At 44.3% G+C, this 26151-nt stretch overlaps 1 protein-coding gene across 3 annotated transcripts; it reads left to right on the top strand.

The window, feature by feature from the left end:
* Positions 1-393: 393 nt before the first annotated feature.
* LOC106570013 (E3 ubiquitin-protein ligase RNF19B) lies at positions 394-24771 on the top strand. 3 transcript variants are annotated; one of them, XM_045694639.1, is made up of 10 exons: positions 394-689; positions 1422-1546; positions 11771-13076; positions 18784-18983; positions 19380-19524; positions 20404-20566; positions 21414-21669; positions 21854-22043; positions 22305-22439; positions 22792-24771. In XM_045694639.1, the coding sequence occupies exons 3-10, from the start codon at positions 12388-12390 to the stop codon at positions 23201-23203; spliced, it is 2190 nt and encodes a 729-aa protein (XP_045550595.1). In that variant the 5' UTR covers positions 394-689; positions 1422-1546; positions 11771-12387; the 3' UTR covers positions 23204-24771. The 3 variants fall into 3 exon arrangements, with proteins under 3 accessions (XP_045550595.1, XP_013997346.1, XP_013997347.1); XM_014141871.2 differs by lacking the exon at positions 1422-1546; XM_014141872.2 differs by lacking the exons at positions 394-689; positions 1422-1546 and adding an exon at positions 9710-9987.
* The last annotated feature ends 1380 nt before the right edge of the window (positions 24772-26151 follow it).

The following is a 26151-nucleotide window of genomic DNA, read 5'->3' as shown; positions in this document are numbered from 1 at the left end:
TTTGTTGCGTATTCTACACAGTTGTTTGCGTTAGCCTGCATAGTGATTTGGCTAACGTTCATACTTGGCAAAGGTGTACTAGGGCTAGAAGTTTTTCAAAGTATTAGACACTGAAAGATGTAATTTGAGGAACGGGATCGAAGTAAATTGCGCGAGCACTCAATCCTATCTGGAAAGTTGGAGGAAATGCAGTAGGCTACATTTACCATATCTAATCGACTGCGCTAAGTGTCTTTATGGTTAGATTTCTGGGAGCTCTACACAAATAATAGTCAGCGAGTTCCAGGCGATGTCATTCCACAGAACCCAAATATTGACGTTTCCCTGGTTATTTCCAAGCACTGTAAATTCATTTTGAGCTTTCGATGGTGACATCACCAAGGACGGGTGGGGTTTCCTTGTTCTCGGTTTGTGGCGTCACGGACTGGGGCTTTCCTCCATGAGAAAGCAGAGGCTGCGGAGGTTCTTCTGTTGCTCTTCTAAAACGGGACAGGGCGTGATCTGCACCTATACATACTCCATTTGATATTTTAGGAACAGTGTGTCAGGTCCCGTATAGGGAGCTGAGATGCAATAGCCTAGACGAGGAAGATTTCAACACTCCCAAAGCAAGCGATCACAGCCCATCGCCATTGACGAATGAACATTCACAGCGGATCCCAGAAAACGGTCTCGTACCACCCCTTGAGGTAAGACTAGTCTGCCTTATTGGGCCTTGACACAAAATGCAACATGTTGAAGATATTCCGATTTTTGTGGCTTGGAATGTCATGTCGCTCAGTTGCTTACTTGGTAGGCTACATTATGGGAAGTAACATATATTAACTCTAACGGAAGTGTTACTGTTCGTTACATGGTCAGTTTATATGAACAGCCAATTGTATATATCCCATATTGTGTGCATGTTCTGACTGCTGCTCATTCTTGAGTAATAAACAATTACAGTGAGTCATGGCTGGTGATAGTGTACTATAGTACATAAGTGTTTGGGTTTGTTTATGTCCACTGAACAAAAATATAAATGCAACATGTAAAGTGTTGGCCCTGTTTCATGAGATGAAATTAAAGATCACAGAAATGTTACATATGCACAAAAAGCGTATTTCTCTCAAATGTTGTGCCCAAATTTGTTTACAGCCCTGTTAGTGAGCATTTCCCCTTTGCCAAGATAATCCATCCACTGACTGGTGTGGCATTTCAAGAAGCCAATTAAAAAGCATGATCATTACACAGGTGCACCTTGTGCTGGGGACAATAACAGGCCGCTCTAAAATGTGCAGTTTTCTCACACAACACAATGTCACAGATGTTTTGAGGGAGTGTGCAATTGACATGCTGACTGCAGGACTGTCCACCAGAGCTGTTGCCAGAGAATTGAATGTTAATTTCTCTAACATATGCCACCTCCAATGTTGTTTTAGAGAATTTGGCAATACGTCCAACCGGCCTCACAACCACAGACCACCTGTAACCACGCCAGCCCAGGACCTCCACATCCGGCTTCTACACCTGCGGGATCGTCTGAGACCAGCCACCCAGTATTTCTGTATGTAATAAACCCCTTTTGTGGGGAAAAACTAATTCTGATTGGCTGGGCTTGGCTCCCTATTGGGTGGGACCATACCAAGCCATGTGCAATCCATAGATTAGGGCCTAATGAATTTATTTCAATTGACTGATTTCCTTATATGAACTGTAACTCACTAAAATCGTTGAAATTGTTGCATTTATATTTTTGTTCAGTATACATGCATGTTTGTACAGTAGTGTCAGGTGAACTACTGCATAGCTCCTCTGAACATTCTTTGACATCTCTATTTCAAAGTGCCTGTTGTCAGATTTCCTCTCATTCTCAATTTTCTCCTCTCTCACCCCCTCACTCTTTCACTCATTCATTCCTGGTACCACCACTCACTCCCCTGTTTGTCCCAAAAGCATTATTGAGGACAGGATATTAATACATTATATATACAAAAGTATGTTGACACTCCTTCAAATGAGTGGATTCGGCTATTTCAGCCACACCTGTTGCTGACAGGTGTATCAAATCGAGCACACCGTCATGCAATCTCCATAGACAAACATTGGCAGTGGAATGGCCTACTGAAGAGCTCAGTGACTTTTAAGGTGGCGCCATCATAGGATGCCACCTTTTCAACAAGTCAATTTGTAAAATTTCTGCCCTGCTAGAGCTGCCCCGGTCAACTGTAAGTGCTGTTATTGTGAAGTGGAAACGTCTAGGAGCAAAAACAGCTCAGCCGCGAAGAGGTAGGCAACACAAGCTCACAGAACGAGACCGCCCAGTGCTGAAGCACGTAGAAAATGTCTGTCGGTTGCAACACTCACTACCGAGTTCCAAACTGCCTCTTGAAGCAAGGTCAGCACAATAACTGTTCTTCAGGAGCTTCATGGAATGGGTTTCCATGGCCGGACAGCCTCACACAAGCCTAAGATCACCATGCTCAATGCCAAGCGTCGGCTGGAGTGGTGTAAAGCTCACCACCATTGGACTTTGGAGCAGTGGAAATGCGTTCTCTGGATTAACGAATCACGCTTCAACATCTGGCAGTCCGACGGACAAATCTGGATTTTTGGCGAATGCCAGGAGAATGTTACCTACCCCAATGCATAGTGCCAACTGTACAGTTTGATGGAGGAGGAATAATGGTCTGGAGCTGTTTTTCATGGTTCGGGCTAGGCCACATTGTTCCAGTAAAGGGAAATATTAATGCTACAGCATACAATGACATTCTAGACAATTCTGTGCTTCCAACTTTGTGGCAACAGTTTGGGGAAGGCCCTTTCCTGTTTCAGCATGACAATGCCCCCGTGCACAAAGCGAGGGCCATACAGAAAGTTTTTGTCGAGATCGGTGTGGAAGAACTTGACAGGCCTGCACAGAGCCCTGACCTCGACCCCATCGAACACCTTTTGGGATGAATTGGAACGCCAACTGCGAGCCAGGCCTAATCGCCCAACATCAGTGTCCAACCTCACTAATGCTCTTGTGGCTGCATGGAAGCAAGTCCCCGCAGCAATGTTCCAACATCTATTGGAAAGCCTTCCCAGAAGAGTGGAGGCTGTTATAGCAGCAAAGGGGGGACCAACTCCATATTAATGCCCATGATTTTACAATGACATTTTCGACAAGCAGGTGTCCACATACTTTTGGCCATGTAGTGTATCATTCCGTTGAGCGAGAAAAGAGGTGACGACATGCAACCCTAAAAGCATGATATCCAGCTGCTTGCTCTAGTTACCATCTGTCCTCAACAACTAATAGAAAAGCAATAGTCACTTCCCCACAACTACAGTTGAAGTCGGAAGTTTACATACACCTTAGCCAAATACATTTCAACTCAGTTTTTCACAATTCCTGACATTTAATCCTAGTAAAAATTCCCTGTCTTAGGTCAGTTAGGATCACCACTTTATTTTAAGAATGTGAAATGTCCGAATAATAGTAGAGAGAATGATTTATTTCCGCTTTTATTTCTTTCATCACATTCCCAGTGGGTCATAAGTTTACATACACTCAATTAGTATTTGGTAGCATTGCCTTTAAATTGTTGAACTTGGGTCAAACGTTTCGGGTAGCCTTCCACAAGCTTCCCATAATAAGTTGGGTGAATTTTGGCCCATTCCTCCTGATAGAGCTGGTGTAACTGAGTCAGGTTTGTAGGCCTCCTTGCTCGCACACGCTTTTTCAGTTCTGCCCACAAATGTTCTATAGGATTGAGGTCAGGGCTTTGTGATGGCCACTCCAATACCTTGACTTTGTTGTCCTTAAGCATGCTTCGGGTCATTGTCCATTTGGAAGACCCATTTGCGACCAAGCTTTAACTTCCTGACTGATGTCTTGAGATGTTGCTTCAATATATCCACATAATTTTCATTCCTCATGATGCCATCTATTTTGTGAAGTGCACCAGATCCTCCTGCAGCAATGCACCCCCACATCATGATGCTGCCACCCCCGTGCTTCACGGTTGGGATGTTGTTCTTCGGCTTGCAAGCCACCCCCTTTTTCCTCCAAATATAACAATGGTCATTATGGCCAAACAGTTCTATTTTTGTTTCATCAGACCAGAAGACATTTCTCCAAAAAGTACGATATTTGTCCCCATGTGCAGTTGCAAACCGTAGTCTGGCTTTTTTATGGCGGTTTTGGAGCAGTGGCTTCTTCCTTGCTGAGCGGCCTTTCAGGTTATGTCGATATAGGACTCGTTTTACTGTGGATATAGATACTTTTGCACCCGTTTCCTCCAGCATCTTCACAAGGTCTTTTGCTGTTGTTCTGGGATTGATTTGCACTTTTTGCACCAAAGTACGTTCATCTCTAGGAGACGGAACGCGTCTCCTTCCTGAGCGGTGAGATGGCTGCGTGGTCCCATGGTGTTTATACTTGCATACTATTGTTTGTACCGATTAGCGTGGTACCTTCAGGTGTTTGGAAATTGCTCCCAAGGATGAACCAGACTTGTTGAGGTCTACAATTTTTTTTCTGATGTCTTGGCTGATTTCTTTTGATTTTCCCATGATGTCAAGCAAAGAGGCACTGAGTTTGAAGGTAGGCCTTGAAATACATCTCTGTCTCCTCTCCACTCACATGCACTGTCCTAACTGACATGTCTCTCCGCCTTCTCCTTCATTCTCTTCCTCCCTCGAACTACCCGTCCCCTCCCTGACTTTCATGCCCACTGGTCAGTTGGTAGACTCTGATCTGTGTTGGTGGATTGGAGCTCAGAGAGCTATGGCTGTGGGGCTGGGTCCTGGGCCTGCACTCTGCCACTGTGACGCCTCCAGGCTTCACATGAAACGTTCAGTTTGCCTCCTGAACGCTCCTCTAATTATTATACCTTGTTAGCTCGGGGATTCAACCTAGAAACCTTTCGGTTACTGGCCCAACGCTCTAACCACTAGGCTCCCTGCCGCCCCATACATGTAAGACTTAAGTGTGTGTGTGTATGCGCGCATGTGTGTTTGTGTTTGACGACGTGTCTGTAATGTGTGTATGACTGGGTGTATAAGTATGTGGGTGCGTGTCATGTGCGTTCGAGTGTTTGGGATGGGGGTATTCCAGGGTATTGCTGTTGCTTTATTTTGTTTGAAAAGGGATGCTTGAATGACTGTCCACTGCAGACAAGCTCATCGCTGCCAGCTTCAGTTCTGAGGTAAATTCAGAGGAATCACAAAGTCTGGTTTCTCTAGGTGCTTCCACAGAATGGCCCACGACTGTCTCTGGCACACTCCTCTTCAAACTCCCACGTCTACCATTACTGATAGTGTTGGAGGGCTCCACAAGGCCTCCAAATGGCCTCCAAACTCTATGAATCAGTAGGTAACTAGATAATGGAGCTTTTAGCTGAACAGAAGGACACGTTTCCTTTTTTAACCCAGTTAGCATGTAATATCATCACATCATGACATGACTCAACTGGCCTGGTGTTTGGAGGCGGCAGCAGCGTTGGCCTGCCCAGCCCTTGTAGCCCGCTACTGAGACATGACGATGCCCTTGTCACAGAGAAAGAGGACCGAGAGGGAGAGCGAGGAAGAACGAGAAGGAACAAGAGGGAGAGCAAGGAGAGGTTGAAAGAAGGGTGTATAACTGTGTCGTAGCCAGAGGGGCAGTTCACTCTGTTACCTCCCTCTATATTAGCTCCTGCCAGGAGATTAAGTGAGAAGGACACACTGAGTTGCATCTGTCTCTCTAGCCTGAGGGGCATCTCACTGCCTCACCCTGGTCACCACCTTTTTTATTACGCCCTTCTGCTCTAATGAACTTAGAACATTAAACCAGTAAATCAGAGTTCACAGAGACCACTTGCTCTACCCAGAGACACAGGCCTCAGTCCTCAGTTACAGCTCAGGGCTTACAGAGGGTTTAGGAAGTATCAAAACCAGCTAATTAGCTTGCCAAACACTCTGTCAGTCTTTGTAAACAAACAACACACCAGCATGAATCGGGTGGTTTGTGTGGCGGTGAGCTTCAATAAATTAGGCCTACTGGAGTACAGTACCACTGTATCAGTACGATACAATGCACCCTTTGATTGTGTTACTTTATCACTGAATATAAAACATTTAAAAAATGTACCTTTATTTAACTAGGCAAGTCAGTTAAGAACAAATTCTTATTTTCAATGACGGCCTAGGAACAGTGGGTTAACTGCCTTGTTCAGGGGCAGAACGACAGATTTTGTACCTTGTCAGCTCGGGGATTCGATCTTGCAGCCTTTTGGTTACTAGTGCCAACGCTCTAACCACTAGGCTACGCTGCCGCCCCAATCAACCATATCCCTGAATAATATGAATAAAACAATTTGGTGAGTAATTTCTTTATTTCTCTTTATTTTTATGAAGCATAATCAAAGTAGCCAAAGTGAAACACTTGAAATATAGCATAACAGTATAATAGGAACGTTCCCAGTCTTCCCTTTTACTTTGGTTGGATGTCCCTGGGAAAAACGAAACCCATGCTTTTATTGTCTTTATTTTGCATAATGTATTTGGCTTGTTAAGTGTATCCCCAACACAGCTCTGCTGCAGCAGCATATCAGCTCTAAGTGACTCAGCAGCTTGTGTAACAGCTATCAGGTATTTCGGTAGCACAGCTACACTACCGTTCAAAAGTTTGGGGTCACTTAGAAATGTCCTTGTTTTTGAAAGAAAAGCACATTTTTTGTCCATTATAATAACATCAAATTGATCAGAAATACAGTGTTGACATTGTTAATGTTGTAAATGACTATTGTAGCTGGAAACAGAAGATTTTTTTATGGAATATCTACATAGGCGTATAGAGGTCCATTATCAGCAACCATCACTCCTGTGTTCCAATGGCACGTTGTGTTAGCTAATCCAAGTTTATCATTTTAAAAGGCTAATTGATCATTAGAAAACCCTTTTGCAATTATGTTAGCACAGCTGAAAACTGTTGTTCTGATTAAAGAAGCAATAAAACTGGCCTTCTTTAGACTAGTTGAGTATCTGGAGCATCAGCATTTGTGGGTTCGATTACAGAATCAAAATGGCCAGAAACAAATAACTTTCTTCTGAAACTCGTCAGTCTATTCTTGTTCTGAGAAATGAAGGCTATTCCATACGAGAAATTGTCAAGATACTGAAGATCTCGTACAACGCTGTGTACTACTCCCTTCACAGAACAGCGCAAACTGGCTCTAACCAGAATAGAAAGAGGAGTGGGAGGCCCCGGTCCACAACTGAGCAAGAGGACAAGTTCATTAGAGTGTCTAGTTTGAGAAACAGACACCTCACAAGTCCTCAAATGGCAGCTTCATTAAATAGTACCCGCAAAACACCAGTCTCAACGTCAACATTGAAGAGGAAAATCCGGGATGCTGGCCTTCTAGGTAGAGTTCCTCTGTCCAGGGTCTGTGTTCTTTTGCTCATCTTAATCTTTTCTTTTCATTGGCCAGTCTGAGATATGGCTTTTTCTTTGCAACTCTGCCTAGAAGGCCAGCATCCCGGAGTCGCCTCTTCACTGTTGACGTTGAGACTGGTGTTTTGCGGGTACTATTTAATAAAGCTTCCAGTTGAGGACTTGTGAGGCGTCTGTTTCTCAAATGTTATTTTAATGGACCAAAAAATGTGCTTTTCTTTCAAAAACAAGGACCTTTCTAAGTGACCCCAAACTTTTGAACGGTGGTGTATATTACGCCTAAATGACTTACAGTAAGTTTGTGTGTGTGAATGTGTGTAGATGTAGGTTCATAGGGCCCCTGGGAAGGATGTAGGATCCTAAAGTGCTCAGACGGTACGGTTTCAGTGTCTTACGCAGATAGAATTGCTTCGACTAGGCCAAACAAACTGAAAGAACAAACTGGCCCCACTTAATGTCCAAAAAGAGCAATGTCTATGTTAAGAGGATGAGAGGCTATGCATACAGTTGACTCACAGTGCAGCAGCAAGGATAACACTATTTGACTTGTCTGAGAGATTCTTAATGCAGAAGACAAGCTAGAGAGCTGCTTAGAGGCAAAAGAAAACAATTTCATTAGTGTAATTGTTCATCACAGTGAGAGATTGTGTGTGTGAGTGAGCAGCAGTCGAGTGGGAGGAAAAGTGAGGGACAAAGAGTGTGCTGATCACAGAATCCAGACCACTGAGTCTTCAGCCTGTTCATGCCCATCTGCCATGCCTCCTCACTCACACCCCTCTCTCTCTATATCACACACAACTTTAGATACTGCACTGAACAAAACTATAAACTCAACATGCAACAATTTCAAAGATTTTACTGAGTTGCAGTTCATATGGAAATCAGTCAATTGAAATAAATTCATTAGGCGCTAATCTATAGATTTCACATGACAGGGAATAGTGCATCTGTTGGTCACAGGTACATTAAGAAAAGGTAGGGGCGTAGATCAGAAAACCAGTCAGTATCTAGGGTGCATCATTTGCCTCATGCAGCATGACACATCGCCTTCACATAGAGTTGATTAGGCTGTTGATTGTGGCCTGTGGAATGTTCCACTCTTCAATGGCTGTGCGAAGTTGCTGGATATTGGCGGGAGCTGGAACACGCTGTCGTACACGTCAATCCAGAGCATCCCAAACATGCTCAATGGGTGACATGTCTGCTGAGTATGCAGGCCATGGAAGATCTGGGACATTTTCAACTTCCAGGAATTGTATACAGATATGGGGTCGTGCATTATAATTCTGAAACGTGAGGTGATGGCGGCGGATGAATGGCGCGACAATAAGCTTCAGGATCTCGTCGCGGTATCTATGTGTTTTCAAATGGCCATTTATAAAATGCAATTGTGTTCGTTGTCCGTAGCTTATGCCTGCCCATCCCATAACCCCACTGCCACCATGGGGCACTCTGTTGACAACATTGACATCAACAAACAGCTCGCCCACATGACGCCGTACACGCTGTGTGCCATCTGTTGAAACCAGGATTCATCCGTGAAGAGCACACTTCTCCAGTGTGCCAGTGGTCATCGAAGGTGAGCGTTTGCCCGCTGATGACCTTCCCTGAGACGGTTTCTGACAGTTTGTGCAGAAATTCTTCGGTTGTACTTAACCCACAGTTTCATCAGCTGTCCGGATGGCTGGTCTCAGACGATCCCACAGGTGAAGAAACGGGATGTGGAGGTCCTGGGCTGGCGTGGTTACACGTACCAATAGTATTTCAATCAATCATGGCTAGCTATATACAGTATCTATGTTAGCCCTTTTCCCATATACCCTTCTGTCAACAAGGGCTGAAGTCGAATGTTTTATGAGTCAGTACACATACTGGCTGCTCCTCTCTCTGTGTCTGTCTCAGCCTCCTGCACTCAGAGGCTACGACTGGAATCAGAATCATATTTGCCTTGTCATAGACCTGTAGTCCAGAGGCCAGGCATACTGTAGGAGGAGAAAATCAGGCCAGGACTCTGTTATGACTCAGTGTGTGTGTTTGTGTGCTTAGAAGGTGGGTGTGCTACCTTAGACAGTGGCACAGATTCTGAATATCAACCCTCATAACTCTCATTCTCTCATCCTTTCCCCTTATCTTAGCATAACATTATCTGCATACAAACACACTCTCACCTATAACACTGTATAAATACACACATACATTAAGCAGTACTGTAATTACCAATGTCTACATTATCTATAAATTACAAGAGTACGTGTGTTGTGTGTGTGTGTGTGTGTGTGTGTGTGTGTGTGTGTGTGTGTGTGTGTGTGTGTGTGTATGTAGTGTGTGTGTATGTAAGTGTGTGTGTATGTAAGTGTGTGTACGTAAGTGTGTACGTAAGTGCCAGAGTCACTGAGTGGGTCGCTGTTTGCTCGGCTCATAGTGAGCATCGGCATGGCAACCGCAGTAGCAGCCCAGTGTGAAGTGGAGAGCAGCTCGAGACTGTGTGTGAGAGAGAGGGTTTCATATTGACGGAGCGAGACAAAAGAGAAGAGCAGATGAGAGAAAGAACGAGAAGGAATGATAGAGGTTAAATAATATAGAAGGTAATTGGACTGATGAATATGTTTGCTTCCCCTTCAAGATACATTATGTCATTATCATTAGTAAGTTCACAAAAATAGTATTCCGCTTTCCAAAGGGCTGTATCTTATGAGTAAGTGTGAGTCAATGAGCATGTTTTTATCAGTGATCATGCTAGCTGTGCATGTGCCTAGTGTACAGTGCATTCGGAAAGTATTCAGACCCCTTGACTTGTTCCACATTTTGTTACGTTACAGCCTTATTCTAAAATGGATTAAATCATTTTTTCCCCCTCATCAATCTACACACAATACCCCATAAAAAAAGGCAATATCACATTTACATAAGTATTCAGACTCTTTACTCAGTACTTTGTTGAAGCACTTTTGGCAGCGATTACAGCCTTGAGTCTTCTTGGGAATGATGCTACAAGCTTGGCACACCTGTATTTGGGGAGTTTCTCCCATTCTTCTCTACAGATCCTCCCAAGCTCTGTCAGGTTGGATGGGGAGCGTCGCTGCACAGATATTTTCAGGTCTCTCCAGAGATGTTCGATCGGGTTCAAGTCCGGGCTCTGGCTGAGCCTCTCAAGGACATTCACACTTCTCCCGAAGCCACTCCTGCATTGTCTTGGCTGTGTTTTTAGGGTTGTTGTCTTGTTGGAAGGTGAACCTTCGCCCCAGTCTGAGGTCCTGAGCGCCTCTGGAGCAGGTTTTCATCAAAGATCTCTCTGTACTTTGCTCCGTTCATTGTTCCCTTAATCCTGACTAGTCTCCAAGTCCCTGCCGCTGAATAACATCCCCACAGCATGATGCTGCCACCACCATGCTTCACCGTAGGGATGGTCCCTGGTTTCCACCAGACGTGATGCTTGGCATTCAGGCTATAGAGCTCAATCTTGGTTTGATCAGACCAGTGAATCTTGTTTCTCACGGTCTGAGAGTCTTTTAGGTGCCTTTTGGCAAACTCCAAGCAGGCTAGCATGTACCTATTAATGAGGAGTGGTGGAGTGCTGCAGAGATGTTTGTCCTTCTGGAAGGTTCTCCCTTCTCCACAGAGGATCTCTGGAGGTCTGTTAGAGTGACCATCTGGTTCTTGGTCACCTCCCTGACCAAGGCCCTTCTCCCCCGACTGCTCAGTTTGGCCGCCAGGCATCCATCTCTAGGAAGAATCTTGGTGGTTCCAAACTTCTTCCATTTAAGAATGATGGAGGCCATTGTGTTCTTGGGGACCTTCAATGCTACGGACAATTCCTTCGACCTCATGACTTGGTTTTTGGTCCACTGTGGGACCTTATATAGACAGGTGTGTGCCTTTCCAAATCATGTCCAATCAATTGAGTTTATCACAGGTGGACTCCAATCAAGTTGTAGAAACACCTCTTGGATGACCAATTGAAACAGGATGCACCCGAGCTCAGTCTCATAGCAAAGGGTCTGAATACTTATGTAAATTAGGCATTTCTGTTTTTTATTTTTAATACATTTGCAAAAATGTCTAAAAACCTTTTTTTTGCATTGTCATTATGGGGTATTGTGTGTTGATTCATGAGGGGAACAAAGTCATTTTAATAAATTTTACAATAAGGCTATAACATAACAAACTGTGTAAAAAGTCAAGGGGTCTGAATACTTTCCGAATGCACTGTATTTCATTTCTTCTTCCTGGCTATCTGCACCAAGAGTTCATTGTGAAGTCGAAAAAGCGAGAGAGAGAACGAGCTAGGAGGGAGAGGTGTGTCATATTGAGCATGCTCCCTGTGCTCTTTGCACTGCTAACTTCCTGTTATCTTCTTCCTCCTCACAGACAGTTGATTGAGAGTGTAAGAGACACACACAGAAGAGAAGAGGAGAAGAAAAAGAGAGAATAAAGGACTAGAGAAGAAAATCTGACCGGAGCAACCACAAAGAAGGATTTAAGAAAATTTGAATAACCTCCAAGAAGTTGTTCTTTAAATTCTATAACGTTCCTATCATGTTTTTTTTCCTCGTTTGAATTGAGAAACATTTACTGAGAAGGGACATTGACGTTTCTTGTTGTAGTCATTCTCCTCTTTGTGGTTTACAGTAACAGTTTACTGTCAGTTTGGACCCCCATGTTTGTTTGGACGAAAGCACACCTGTTACTTTTCTCACATTCTTGATTTGGAGCAACGGAGTGTGAGACGTGTGAACGCCAGTGGGAGGAAGGGGACTTTGTTTCTTTCACTTTTGTCTTCTCGTTTATAGTTCCATTTGTGGGTTCCATTGTTTCTTGTCAGAGGAAGGGAAAAGGGTTTCCAACTGGGTATCAGTGACATTCCATTCTGGTTTCACCCAAGGACAAGTACCCTCTTGTGTGTGTGTGAGGAAAGCTTCCTCACAGTGATATAAGACTATAAGAGCGGAAAAGGAAAGAAGCTTCCGTGTGTCACTTCTGGGAAAATGGGATCAGAAAAGGACTCGGAATCCCCCCACTCCTCGGTGAGCGGCATTCCCAACCCCAAATGCCGGGCACCGGGAAAACGCCACGGACGCATCTCCTTCCACAGCCTTTTCCACAGCAAACGGGGTTCCCGGAGCGCCAATGTAGGGGCGGCCACACCTTTATCCCAGCTCCACAACCAAAACCATCAACAACAGCAACTCACCCCCCTTGTCCCCCCCGTAGTCCCTTCTACCCCCACACCTAACCCAGCCCCCACCACCACCACGGACGCCCCCCAGGACCCAGCCAACTCCCCCACCTCCACCCAAACAGAGCCCCTCTCTTCCAGTCGGCTCTCCCTGGGTCCGCCCCAGTCCTCCAGCTCCACCACCACCAGCGCCTCTCCTCCAGCAGACTTCCTGGAGTGCCCCCTGTGCCTGGTGCCCCAGCCCCCAGAACAGCTCCCTGAGCTGCTGGGCTGCAGCCACCGCTCCTGCCTGTGCTGCCTGCGCCAGTACCTGCGCATCGAGATCACCGAGAGCCGCGTCCACCTCAGCTGCCCCGAGTGCTCGGAGCGACTGGCGCCTCATCAGGTGGCGGATATTTTGGACGACGTAGGTCTGCTGGAGAAGTATGAGGAGTTCCTGCTGCGACGCTGCCTGGCCTCCGACCCAGACTGCCGCTGGTGTCCCGCGCCCGACTGCGGGTAAGAGTTAACTTCCGTTGTTGCCTGGCCTTAACCTTAATCGTAACCTGAGTGTGAACCTGAACCTTAACCTTAAGTCTATAGAGTCATCACTGTCTAGCCGTGGTAGAAGGGGCAGAAGTACCTTAAAGCGCTTTCTGACCACAAATGTGATTTTAACACCTGAACTTAACCCTTACCTTTACCAGACCCCTACCATTAACCCAAACTAGAACTTTTTTTTAAGCAGATTCATGCTTTCAAAGCAGTGTTCTGTCAGTTATCCGAAGTCTGAGGATGTTTGTCGTGAACTGGAATGACCAGCATTATTACAAGCTTTAGAGGTGACAAAAGTGAAAGGAAAGATTTATAGCCTAGAATTCTCTAAGTAGGTTAGAATGTTGCAGACTATTATGTGGTTACAAGGGGAATGACAATGCTCGGTGGCTGATCGTGTAATGTGATAAGGGGAAATTTCTGATAAACTGGTACGAGCCTATTTTGTGTGTGTGTGTGTGCGGCACGCAAGTGTTTATGTGTGTGTGTATGTATGTCTGTGTTTGTGTGTAGGTGACACACACATGCATGTGTATGTGGGAGGGAAAGCACAGATTATCTGTGCTGGTTATATTCAAAGGAAACATGCCAGTTTGGTAATGTGAATCCTGTCAGACAGAGGGGAAGGACCAAGACAGTGGGCTGGACTATAGATTACCTACATTCTAAAAAGACCAGAATGACTCACTACACAACTATTCCTTCTCTACAGCCCTACCATGGAAAGGTCTAGTGTGGTTTGGGCTAACGGGAGTGGAGCTTTTCAAAGGGGTACTCTCTCTCTGTGTGTGTGTGTGTGTGTGTGTGTGTGTGTGTGTGTGTGTGTGTGTGTGTGTGTGTGTGTGTGTGTGTGTGTGTGTGTGTGTGTGTGTGTGTGTGTGTGTGTGTGTGTGTGTGTGTGTGTGTGTGTGTGTGTGTGTGTGTGTGTGTGTGTGTGTGTGTCTCTCATAATGGTACTACATTGTCGTAGGTAAGGAATACGTGGCCTTGGTTACAGTAAAGTGGCCTGGATTGTCTCTGGCTGTGGAGTCTCGGGGACCTCTGTCTAAATCGCTCTTTCTTTATTTGTCTTCCACTTTCTTTCTCTCTTTAAAAAAAAATATGTTTATCATAGTCACAAACCCCAGACTCCTTAACTCTGTCTCACTTGAATGATCACAAACACTCATGCACACCAGAGTTTGCTCAATTTAGAATTTCTGGAATTGACTCCCATTCAGGCTGTAATACAACAAAATGTGGAATAAATCAAGGGTATGAATACTTTCTGGAGGCACTGGAGAATAGATTAGGCATTTTAATTTCACTGAATTTAATTATATTTCCTTTCGAATTAGAATTCTGTATCCTGTTTACTACTTCAATTCAAATGTAATAATTTTATTGGAATTTACGAGGCATTCTCAATTCCATTCTGGATTGAGCCCAACCCTGACTGACTGACTGACTGACTGACTGACTGACACACACACACACACACACACACACACACACACACACACACACACACACACACACACACACACACACACAACACAACACAACACAACACAACACAACACAACACAACACAACACAACACAACACAACACAACACAACACAACACAACACAACACAACACAACACAACACAACACAACACAACACAACACAACACAACACAACACAACACAACACAACACACTCTATTATTCTTGTGAAGGTTTTAACTCTTGAGCTTCATTGTCCTTTAGTCTCATTGGTCAGTTCCCTCTCCATTCCCCAATCAGACCTCACTGACTGACAGGGGGAGACAACCAATCAGAGCAGCGATAGGTCTATGGTCGCTCTGCAGGCTGTCAGTTGCTATGGTGACTAGTGATGCGGCATAGAGGTAGCCAGTGTTGCCAGGGGTAACGGAGAGGTTGGGATTTATTTAAAGTGATCATTGCTACCCACCACTGCGACCTGTACACTCTCGTCGGTTGGCCCGCGCTACATATTCATCGCCAAACTCACTGGCTCCAGGTCATCTATAAGTCTTTGCTAGGTAAAGCCCCGCCTTATCTCAGCTCACTGGTCACCGTAGCAACACCCACCCGTAACATGCGCTCCAGTAGGTATATCTCACTGGTCATCTCCAAAGCCAACACCTCCTTTGGCTGCCTTTCCTTCCAGTTCTCTGCTGCCAATGACTGGAACGAATTGCAAATATCACTGAAGCTGGAGACTTATATCTCCCTCACTAACTTTAAGCATCGGCTGTCAGAGCAGCGTACCGATCACTGCATCTGTACATAGCCCACCTGTAAATAGCCCACCCAACTACCTCATCCACATATTATTATTTTTTTGCTCTTTTGCACCCCAGTATCTCTACTTGCACATCATCACCTGCACATCTATCACTCCATTGTTAATGTTAAATTGTAATTATTTCACCACTATGGCCTATTTATTGCCTTACCTCCCTAATCTTACTACATTTGCACACACTGTATATAGACTTTTCTATTGTGTTATTGACTGTACGTTTGTTTATTCCATTTGTAACTCTGTGTTGTTGTTTTTGTAGCACTGCTTTGCTTTATCTTGGCCAGGTCGCAGTTGTAAATGAGAACTTGTTCTCAACTGGCCTACCTGGTTAAATAAAGGTGAAATAAAAAAAGAAATGACACACTCACAGGACTGAGTGTGTGTGTGTACAGAGTCACAGACAGTGTACTACATTTGTACTGTAATGATAGCCTAGTTGAAAACAAAGCAGTGTCTCACCAGTGTCTTAAAAGCAATGACAGCTTGTGCTATTCTTAGACGTGGCTGTCAGAGTGCATTTGTTCCAAACCTGTAGCTTGTCAGCATTGGACTCCTCAGATTCCCACTGCTCAAAGCCGTGATGTCAGTCATGATCGTGCTCCAACGCAGCAGAACCGACCAATCAAATCACATTTTATTGGTCACATACACATATTTAGCAGATGTTATCGCGGGTGTAGCAAAATGCAGCGTTGACATGGAATGTTCCTACAGGGAAAAGGCTTCCTTGGCAACTTGTGTCTCTGCTCTGTTGGAACAAGTCACTGAGCTCAGGCTTGAAGACATGTTGCCAGTTTGAACAAACAAACAAAGTAATTGGGAAAGAAACCAGCGCAAACTGGATTTAATGTGCTGCTAAGATCTGTGTTAAAGGGGAAAAAAACCATAGTGGTGTAAACATTTCCCCTAGTTTGAGGTTTTGAAAGAGACAGAATAGGATTTTAACAGTTTTGGTATTTGACGTCTGGTTTGCCTGTGTAGCGGAACACTGGAGGCCTTGAAGAGAGTGGTGGTCAATAAGACTGAGTGCTCATCTTGAATATCAGGACCTACAGTTGAAGTTGGAAGTTTACATACACCATACAACTACATTTCAACTCAGTTTTTCACAATTACTGACATTTAATCCTAGTAAAAATTCCCTGTCTTAGGTCAGTTAGGATCACCACTTTATTTTAAGAATGTGAAATGTCAGAATAATAGTAGAGAATGATTTCTTTCAGCTTTTATTTCTTTCATCACATTCTCAGTGGGTCAGAAGTTTACATACACTCAATTAGTATTTGGTAGCATTGCCTTTAAATTGTTTAACTTGGGTCAAACGTTTCGGGTAGCCTTCCACAAGCTTCCCACAATAAGTTGGGTGAATTTTGGCCCATTCCTCCTGGCAGAGCTGGTGTAATTGAGTCAGGTTTGTAGGCCTCCTTGCTCGCACACGCTTTTTCAGTTCTGCCCACAAATGTTCTATAGGATTGAGGTCTTTGTGATGGCCACTCCAATACCTTGACTTTGTTGTCCTTAAGCCATTTTGCCACAACTTTGGAAGTACGCTTGGGGTCATTGTCCATTTGGAAGACCCATTTGCGACCAAGCTTCAACTTCCTGACTGATGTCTTGAGATGTTGCTTCAGTATATCCACATAATTTTCATTCCTCATGATGCCATATATTTTGTGAAGTGCACCAGTCCCTATTGCAGCAAAGCACCCCCACAACATGATGCTGCCACCCCCGTGCTTCACGCTGGGATGGTGTTCTTCGGCTTGCAAGCCTCCCCCTTTTTCCTCCAAACATAACAATGGTCATTATGGCCAAACAGTTCTATTTTTGTTTCATCAGATCAGAGGACATTTCTCCAAAAAGTACGATATTTGTCCCCATGTGCAGTTGCAAACCGTAGTCTGGCTTTTTTATGGCGGTTTTGGAGCAGTGGCTTTTTCCTTGCTGAGCAGCCTTTCAGGTTATGTCGATATAGGACTCGTTTTACTGTGGATATAGATACTTTTGTACCTGTTTCCTCCAGCATCTTCACAAGATCCTTTGCTGTTGTTCTGGGATTGATTTGCACTTTTCGCACCAAAGTACGTTCATCTCTAGGAGACAGAACGCGTCTCCTTCCTGAGCGGTATGACGGCTGTGTGGTCCCATGGTGTTTATACTTGCGTACTATTGTTTGTACAGATGAACGAGGTACCTTCAGGCATTTGCTCCCAAGGATGAACCAGACTTGTGGAGGTTTACACATTTTTTTTCTGAGGTCTTGGCTGATTTCTTTTGATTTTCCCATGATGTCAAGCAAAGAGGCACTGAGTTTGAAGGCAGGCCTTGAAATACATCCACGGGTACACCTCCAATTGACTCAAATGATGTCAATTAGCCTATCAGAAGCTTCTAAATGACATCATTTTCTGGAATTTTCCAAGCTGTTTAAATTCACAGTCAACTTAGTGTATGTAAACTTCTGACCCACTGGAATTGTGATACAGTGATTTATAAGTGAAATAATCTGTCTGTAAACAATTGTTGGAAAAATTAGATGTCCTAACCGACTTGCCAAAACTATAGTTTGTTAACAAGAAATGTGTGGAGTGGTTGAAAAACGAGTTTTAATGACTCCAACCTAAGTGTATGTAAACTCCTGACTTCAACTGTACATTCAAAGCAATAGTTGTGTGACGGGTCATATGTCATTTTTAGCATTGTTTTCTGATGAGAAAGAGAGTAACTTTCTAATTAGATTAAGTTTTGCTCAGTCTTTGAGCACTGTCACTTACAAATAGTGTTATATGAGATGAAATACCATTTCATCTTTACATACAGTACTTGATGATCTTGTTACATCCGAGATAAGATAAGAACCCTGCCTCCCCTCTTATGGTGAGGTGACAGCCTATTTACTGTATTGAGAAATGTGTGTGTGGTGTCATGGAACTCTGCAATTATGATAATATGCTATGAAGATTAGCTCTTGGTCTTTCTCCCCTCGTGCCCTTCATTGAGGCTACTCCAGACAGCCTGAAATCATATTTTTCCTATTTCTCCTTCCTCTCGTATCCTTTTTTCTAACTCTCTCTCTCCACGGCTCAGTTAATTGTGAACATTTGTCTGGCTACAGTGTATTTAATTTGAACCTTAACCGCTTGATAGTTTCCTTAACTCACAATTTCCTCCAAGGCTGTTGTGTCTCCTCCACTGACTCAGTATCTCTCTCTGTCTCCCTTCTCTCTCTCTCTCTCTCTCTCTCTCTCTCTCTCTCTCTCTCTCTCTCTCTCTCCAGTGATGTCTTTTTCACTTTGCCATTGATTTCACATGAGCCAATATGTGCCTATAAAGGTTTTCTGAAAATCAAACGTCTTCCTCTTTCTCCCGCTGACAGGTTCGCTGTGATCGCTTCGGGCTGTGCCAGCTGCCCCAGGCTGGTGTGTTGTAGAGAGGGCTGCTTGGCTGAGTTCTGTTACCACTGCAAGCAGGCGTGGCACCCCAACCAGACCTGTGACTCGGCCCGCCAGCAGAGGGCACTCTCCTTGCACATGCACAGCAACCACTCACCCAGCTACGTGCAGGAGCACGGGCACGGTACTTTGATTACTCTTCATGCCGTTATTATTATGTGTGTATATTGGTCTCCCTCTTCTTATAAAGCAATTTTCAGACCTCCTTTCATGTTCCAAATGTCTCGGTGGACAGAACAGTAAGTCAGTTTGAATGAACCTTTATCACAACCTCATATGTCTCAGCCCGTCTCTTACACTAGCTGTTGGCAGTCAAAAATAACTATATCGTCACACAATGTCTCCAAACCAATCCTCCTCTGTCTCTGGTTAAAGTAGAAGTACCTTTTAGGCACAGATCTAGAATCAGCTTACCCTCCCCATAACATAACGGCAAGCCATAAAACTGACCTCAGATCAACGTTGTCTTGAATCCTACTCCCACTAAGCAACCTACCCACTCTCTATCTCTTGTCTCTAGCTGACGACATCAAGCCCTGCCCACGATGTGGCGCCTACATAATCAAGATGAACGACGGCAGCTGTAACCACATGACCTGTGCCGTGTGTGGCTGTGAGTTCTGCTGGCTCTGCATGAAGGAGATCTCTGACCTGCACTACCTCAGGTAACTCTCAAGACTATGGCAGTTCACGTCAACACAGATTTATGTATTGGACTAGTAGATGACTTTCCATGTGCCAAACATCCGTATAGGTCTACCCACCCTTAGCAGAGTTGCCAAAAACCGGATGCATCCGGTTTTCAGGGATACAGATCATTCAACCTGGCGTCCTTTTCCGCTGAAAACCGGATGTGGGAACTCCGCTCAGCCTGCATGATGACATCCACCCAATTTGAAAGTATGATTGTAATTACTGGGGTTAGACTGGTACTTTTTTTAAAAATCCTTCAGAATTGATTTTAAATAAGAAATACCTACACATTTTATGGAATGAATTAAGATTAAAAAAAACATATACTGACGCAAAACATAACTGAACGAAAGGCTTTATTGTTTTGATAAGAAGACACCAAATATATTCCTACATTAAAATGACAAAACGTTTCCACAGATTCCGTCTAACACGTCTTACATCATATGTGCAATACTGTAAAAGTGGATAACAGGCAGTGGTGCGCATCTCACTCCCGTGTGACAATTAGCAGAGGGCTCTGAATTCATAATGACACAACCTTCCATCACCTCCACTCCTCTGTTGCTGTGGGGATTGTTTTTCCTGAACACGGGCCCAGAACTAATCACTTTTCTGTCTACCTCCCTTGCTCTTCACCATATTCCTCCCCCTTTCTTTTTATATCTGTTTCCCCTTCATTACAATTTTTTCTTTATTTTCTCAATTCACAATCTCCTCCTCCCCCCCTCTCTCTCGCGCTCTCTCTATTTTCGACACGTTCCATTCTTTCCCCTTTTCCTTGGGTTCTCTCTCCCCTCTCTCTCCCTCCGTATCCCTTCATCAATCCCTCTCTTTCTTCTGCCTCTCAGTCCATCAGGGTGTACGTTCTGGGGAAAGAAGCCGTGGACTCGTAAGAAGAAGATCCTGTGGCAGCTGGGCACTCTGATCGGAGCCCCGGTGGGCATCACCCTAATCGCTGGTATCGCTGTGCCTGCCATGGTTATTGGCATCCCCGTCTATGCGGGGCGCAAGGTATGCAAAAACACTGGCAGATGGGCAACCCCTTACTGAAATCCCCGTTCATTTGGCCTACACTCAGTCATTTAGCAGAGGATCTTATTTGGAGTGGCTTACTAAGACATTAAAAGGAAAAGAATGAAAATATTTACTTTTCATGATATTTAACAGAAAAGCTATTAATTGTAGAAATGATATGTGGCAGTGCTGGTCTTAGAAATGGAGTTAGTTTCAATATGATGATGTTCACTTTCGTGGTGGCACTTTCATTTCCTGCGTGTATTTCAGCAATCGAGAAATACAATTCCTGAAATAGATATGGTTTCAAACCATAAGATCTTCTTTAGTTTTCGGGACGATGCTACAACTGTTCTTCGGAAACGACATCATTTTGAAACAATTTAGTCTCGATAGAATTGTAGAATGGCCTATTTTAAAGGATATCTCTTTACCGCATCCTGGTGGCAATACAGTATAACTGCGAGCTTGAACCTAAGCCTATTTGAATGCTGTAAAATAGCCCACCCACACACCCTGTATTGTTCCAGGCCCCTAAGCCTTCCCAGCTGTAGAAATACCTGTCAGAGTATTACAAGTTGTACTCAGCCAACTGCCTCACCCAATCACAACCAGAGATGTAAAGCCGTAATAGGTGTAGTTAAAGGAGCTCTGATGGTGGTACTAATACACTAATATAAGCATGTGAATAAAGAAAGAAATCCCCTCACATGACCTACTTCCTACTTCTCCCAAGTGCTTTATAATATTAATCAAACCTTAACCACAATACAGACGTTTCAGCTGCAATAGCCTTTATTGCTATTCACCTTCACTACTATCTATCTTTTTATTTTTGTGATAGATTCACGCCCATTATGCGGGGAAGAAGAGCAATCGCCACAGGAGGAACCTGGCCATCACGGGAGGAGTGGCCCTGTCAATCATCACAGCTCCTGTGATCGCAGCCGTCAGTGTGGGTATTGGCGTGCCCATCATGTTGGCGTACGTCTATGGAGTCGTGCCCATCTCTCTGTGCCGCGGAGGAGGCTGTGGCGTCAGCCGAGGAAAGGGGCGTGGCATGCGGATAGACTTTGACGAGGACGACGGCCCAATCACAGGTGAGCAAGACTTAAAGAGCTATCATTTTTGCCTTAATAGACCTAATACTGTAAAATACAATGACACTAACCTACATGTATGTCTCTCTTTTATGTTACAAACATAATTGAACTGCAAGTTAATTTAGACAAGAAATATATATCATCATTCATGAAATAAAAATATGAAATAATTGTCCCCTAGTGGCTGATGCGTGGCGGGCCCTCAAGTCCCCCAGCTTGGGTGAGAGCAGCCTGGAGGGGGCAGCCAGCGGCCTTAGCACCACCTCCCCCAGTGAGGGCCTCTCTGTGGCCCCCGGGGTCCTGGGAGACAACCCCCACTTCAACACTCTGGCCGGGGGCGCCCTTGGAGCCAGGACTGGCAAATTCAACAGGTATGGAGGGGAGCCCAGCAGGGAAGAGAACCTTTTCTGTACTTCTTATGGAGGGGAATGTTGTGCATTGTAAGCAGAGACACAGTATAAATAGGGGCCAAGTAAGCCTTAAACAAACTAAGTTTTTGTTGTCCGTTTAAGAATTAGACCCGCTGCTGTGAATGTTTTTGCTGAGTAAATGTAATGTGGCATATGTTGAACGCTGTAATAACTGTTGTTGGTATAACCATGTAATAATAACCATGTTTTGTGTTGTTCCAGGTTGGAGCTCCAGGGAGGGGAGCTGGGGAAGGACGGTGCCCAGAGAGAGACAGGTAGTCTGGGAGCGGGTAGTGACTGTGCCAGCACCCGGGGCATGGCAGGCTCCATTATCTCCTCCTACACACTCCCTGACAGGTGAGTGTCACAATATCCCTCTCTCTTACACACACACGATTTTGAGAAAATCTACTCCTCCTCCATGATTTGACATCTAGTCTCATTTTGTTTCTGTCGGTCTCATGTTGTTGTTGTCTCTGATGCAACAGCTCAATTTCCTCAAATCTCTCTTGCGTCTGACTTGTCTTTAGTTTATGTGGTATGCAGGCAGCACTTAGTGGTTCAAAAATATTTATTTTAGCCATTGATTTAGTTCCCGACAGATATTTTCAAATCAATTTTGAGTTAAACTTATAATGGTAGGCAAGGTGACACTGGATACAGCAGATGATATGCTGACTAGTGAATCTAAACGTCTTTGTTCTCCTAGGGACTATACTAACCTGGAGATCCAGGTGGACATCGAGACCAAACCCAGCCACCTCTGCCTGACCAGTGAGGAAGACCTAAACACGCCCCCTGCTGCTATGGCAGGGGAGGAGCCTCAGGACTGCAGCTCCAGAAGGGGAGGGGGTCTGTTTGGCTCAGCACTAGGCCTGTCGCCAGGGGCTTCGCTCAGGGAGGGGCTTCGCGATGTCACTCTGGCCCAGCCCGAGAGCATCCGTAGCGACCTGGAGATGTCCGACACCCAATCGGACGACATCGCTGAGCTGACGTCAGACGACTGTGACTCGCCTCATCCCAAGAGCTGCCGGCCCCCTCAACCCCAGGCCACCTGCAGACCCCTTCACACCTCCGACAGACTGCGCTGTCCCCCGGATAATGTCATTCTCTATGTTTAAGAGTCCAACTGATGGAGAGCTCTCAGAGATTCCACAACCCCCACCCAAAATGTTTTTTCTTTTGCTGCTTTTTTGTTAACAAAACGTCTTACCTGCAAACAACACCCGTCTACATGTGTCTGTCTTTCTCTCAACATCTTGATCTCCTTGCAGAGAATTGGCAGGGTTCTACCTCTGAGATTTCTCTGTTTACTTCTTGGTGCAAAAATGCCTTGGCTACTTGAGCGACAAAAAAAAGCTAAACAAGAGGTACACATTTTCCACAAGAAATACTGCAAAAAAAAAAAGAGGAAACAAGGTGAAAGGTCACCAAGCACACTAACGAGTCAAGGATTGTGGGGAATGGGGTTTGTACTATGGAAGAGGATGTTTTTAGGGATGTTTGAGTGTGGCATTTGTACTGGACTTTGTTGGCTTAATTTCCTCCTTTTTTTTGTTAGAACTGAATGATATTGAATGATTTAGAAGTAGTTTTATTTGCTGTGTGCATGATTCTCCGTGAACTGAGTTTTCTATGGCTGTGTAGGCCTTCAAGTGTAGTATGTACCCGTTACACTGGTGGAGTTTACAGTAGTTTGTTCAGAGACGTGACTTTTAGAGGCGATCTGCACTTGAATCTCACCTGCACAGAGAAGAACAATGTAGGGGTTAACGAGAGTCAATGTTGTGGAAGATAGACAAGTACTTAACCAGCAGACAGTTCCACTTGAATGACTGACTGCCTGCCTTACAGACAGTGATGACACTCACTGACGAACACACTGGCTTTCTGACATGCTAGCTGTCTGACCCACTCTAGTTATGTGTGTGCGTTCTACACGAAGACTATAAAGACAAAATATACATTTTCAGTAGAAAACAATAGTAGAATGAATGGATGGACTTCTTGTGATTGTATTTGTTTGTCCCACTATCGAGTGAATTTATGAATGAGCACTTGTGCACTTTATCTAAATATTAATTTTATTTTTTTGCTCTTTGTTGTCATCAGTTACTGTCTTTGAGTTTTCTTCCGTCACGTACTTGTAAAATCATAACCAAATGTTGATTATCAGAAACCTTTTTACAGTGTAACAACATTTTGCAGACCCATTTTTATTTCTTCTAGAATAATTACTAGAGCTTGTTTTTGCTGTTTACCAACCATGTGTTTGAGTTGTTTAAGATATCCCCATTTACTATAGACATCATGAAATCTCTATATGGGAACATTGTTTCATTTCAAATAAGCTTTATGCGGTCAGATCATACTATTGAGCAGTGCTTGGTATGGTCTGTTGATGTTATTCAGTTGTCGCTTATTTCTGCCTATGAGAAACCACATGAATGTACCACGGATTGAAACAGGAACTTCCTAAATATGAAAGGAGGATTTACCCTTAAGAACACAGTACATGTGGGTAAAATAGTTATAAATATATGAATAGCAATATAAAAGTGTTGTATATAAATGTGTAGTATCTCCTGCCACTGTTTTGGAAGCCCCTTTCTGGGGCCAAACACACAGGACTGTGAAAGAGGTTGTGGACTTTGATTTGGAAAATAAACAAATGTTTCTGTTGCAACAATATTGTGTTATTATTATATGTTCTATTGTGTGTGAATGATTGGATTTAGGATATTGGAACACACACACACACACAAACACATAGAGAGAGAGAGAAAATAGCTTTGCAGAACAGTGAACTACACTGAACAAAAATATAAACGCAACGTGTTGGTCCCGTGTTTCATGAGCTGATATAAAAGATACCAGAAATGTTCTATGTGCACAAAAGTGTTTACATCCCTGTTAGTGAGCATTTCTCTTGTGCCAAAATAGTCCATCTACCTGACAGGTGTGGCATATCAAGAAGATGATTAAACAGCAGGATCATTACACAGGTGCACCTTGTGCTGGGGACAATAAAAGGCCACTCTAACATGTGCAGTTTTGTCACACAACACAATGCCACAGATGTCTCAAGTTTTGAGGGAGCGTGCAATTGGCATGCTAACTGCAGGAATGTCTACCAAAGTAATTGGCTGAGAATTGAATATTAATTTCTCTACCATAAGCCACATCCAACATCGCTTTAGAGAATTTGGCAGTACGTTCAACCGGCCTCATAACCGCAGAACACGTGTAACCACGCCAGCCCAGGATCTCCACATCCGGCTTCTTCACCTGGGGGATCGTCTGATACCAGCCACCCGGACAGCTATGGGTATGCACAACTCAAGAATTTATCAGAAACTGTCTGAGGGAAGCTCATCTGAATGCTTGTCGTCCTCCCCAGGGTCTTGACCTGACTACAGTTGGCGTCATAACCGACTTCAGTGGGCAAATGCTCACCTTCGATGGCCACTGGCACGCTGGAGAAGTGTGCTCTTCACGGAGGAATCACGGTTTCATCTGTACCGTGTATAGCATTGTGTGGGCAAGCGGTTTGCTGATATCAATGTTGTGAACAGAGTGCCCCATGGTGACGGTGGGGTTATGGTATGGGCAGGCATAAGCTACGGCCCATGAACACAATCGCATTTTATCAATGGCAATTTGAATGCACAGAGATACCATGACGAGATCCTGAGGCCCATTGTCGTGCCATCACCTCATGTTTGGGATGCTATGGATTGACGTGTACGACAGCGTGTTCCATTTCCCACCAATATCCAGAAACTTTGCACACACATTGAAGAGGAGTGGGACAACATTCCACCTGCCACAATTAACTCTATGCGAAGGAGATGTCACGCTGATTAAGACAAATGGTGGTCACACAAACTATACTGACTGGTTTCCTGATCCACACCCCTACTTTCTTTTAATTAAGGTATCTGTGACCAATAGATGCATATCTGTATTCCCAGTCATGTGGGAATACAGAATAATAATAATGAATTTATTTCAATTGACTGTAACTCAGTAAAATCTTAGAAATCGTTGCATGTTGTGTTTATATTGT

This window comes from Salmo salar, chromosome ssa14 (genome assembly GCF_905237065.1).
Source record: "Salmo salar chromosome ssa14, Ssal_v3.1, whole genome shotgun sequence".
Classification (NCBI taxonomy): Eukaryota; Metazoa; Chordata; class Actinopteri; order Salmoniformes; family Salmonidae; genus Salmo; species Salmo salar.
The sequence above is the reverse complement of the archived record's forward strand: the minus strand, read 5'-3'. Positions and strand labels throughout refer to the sequence as shown.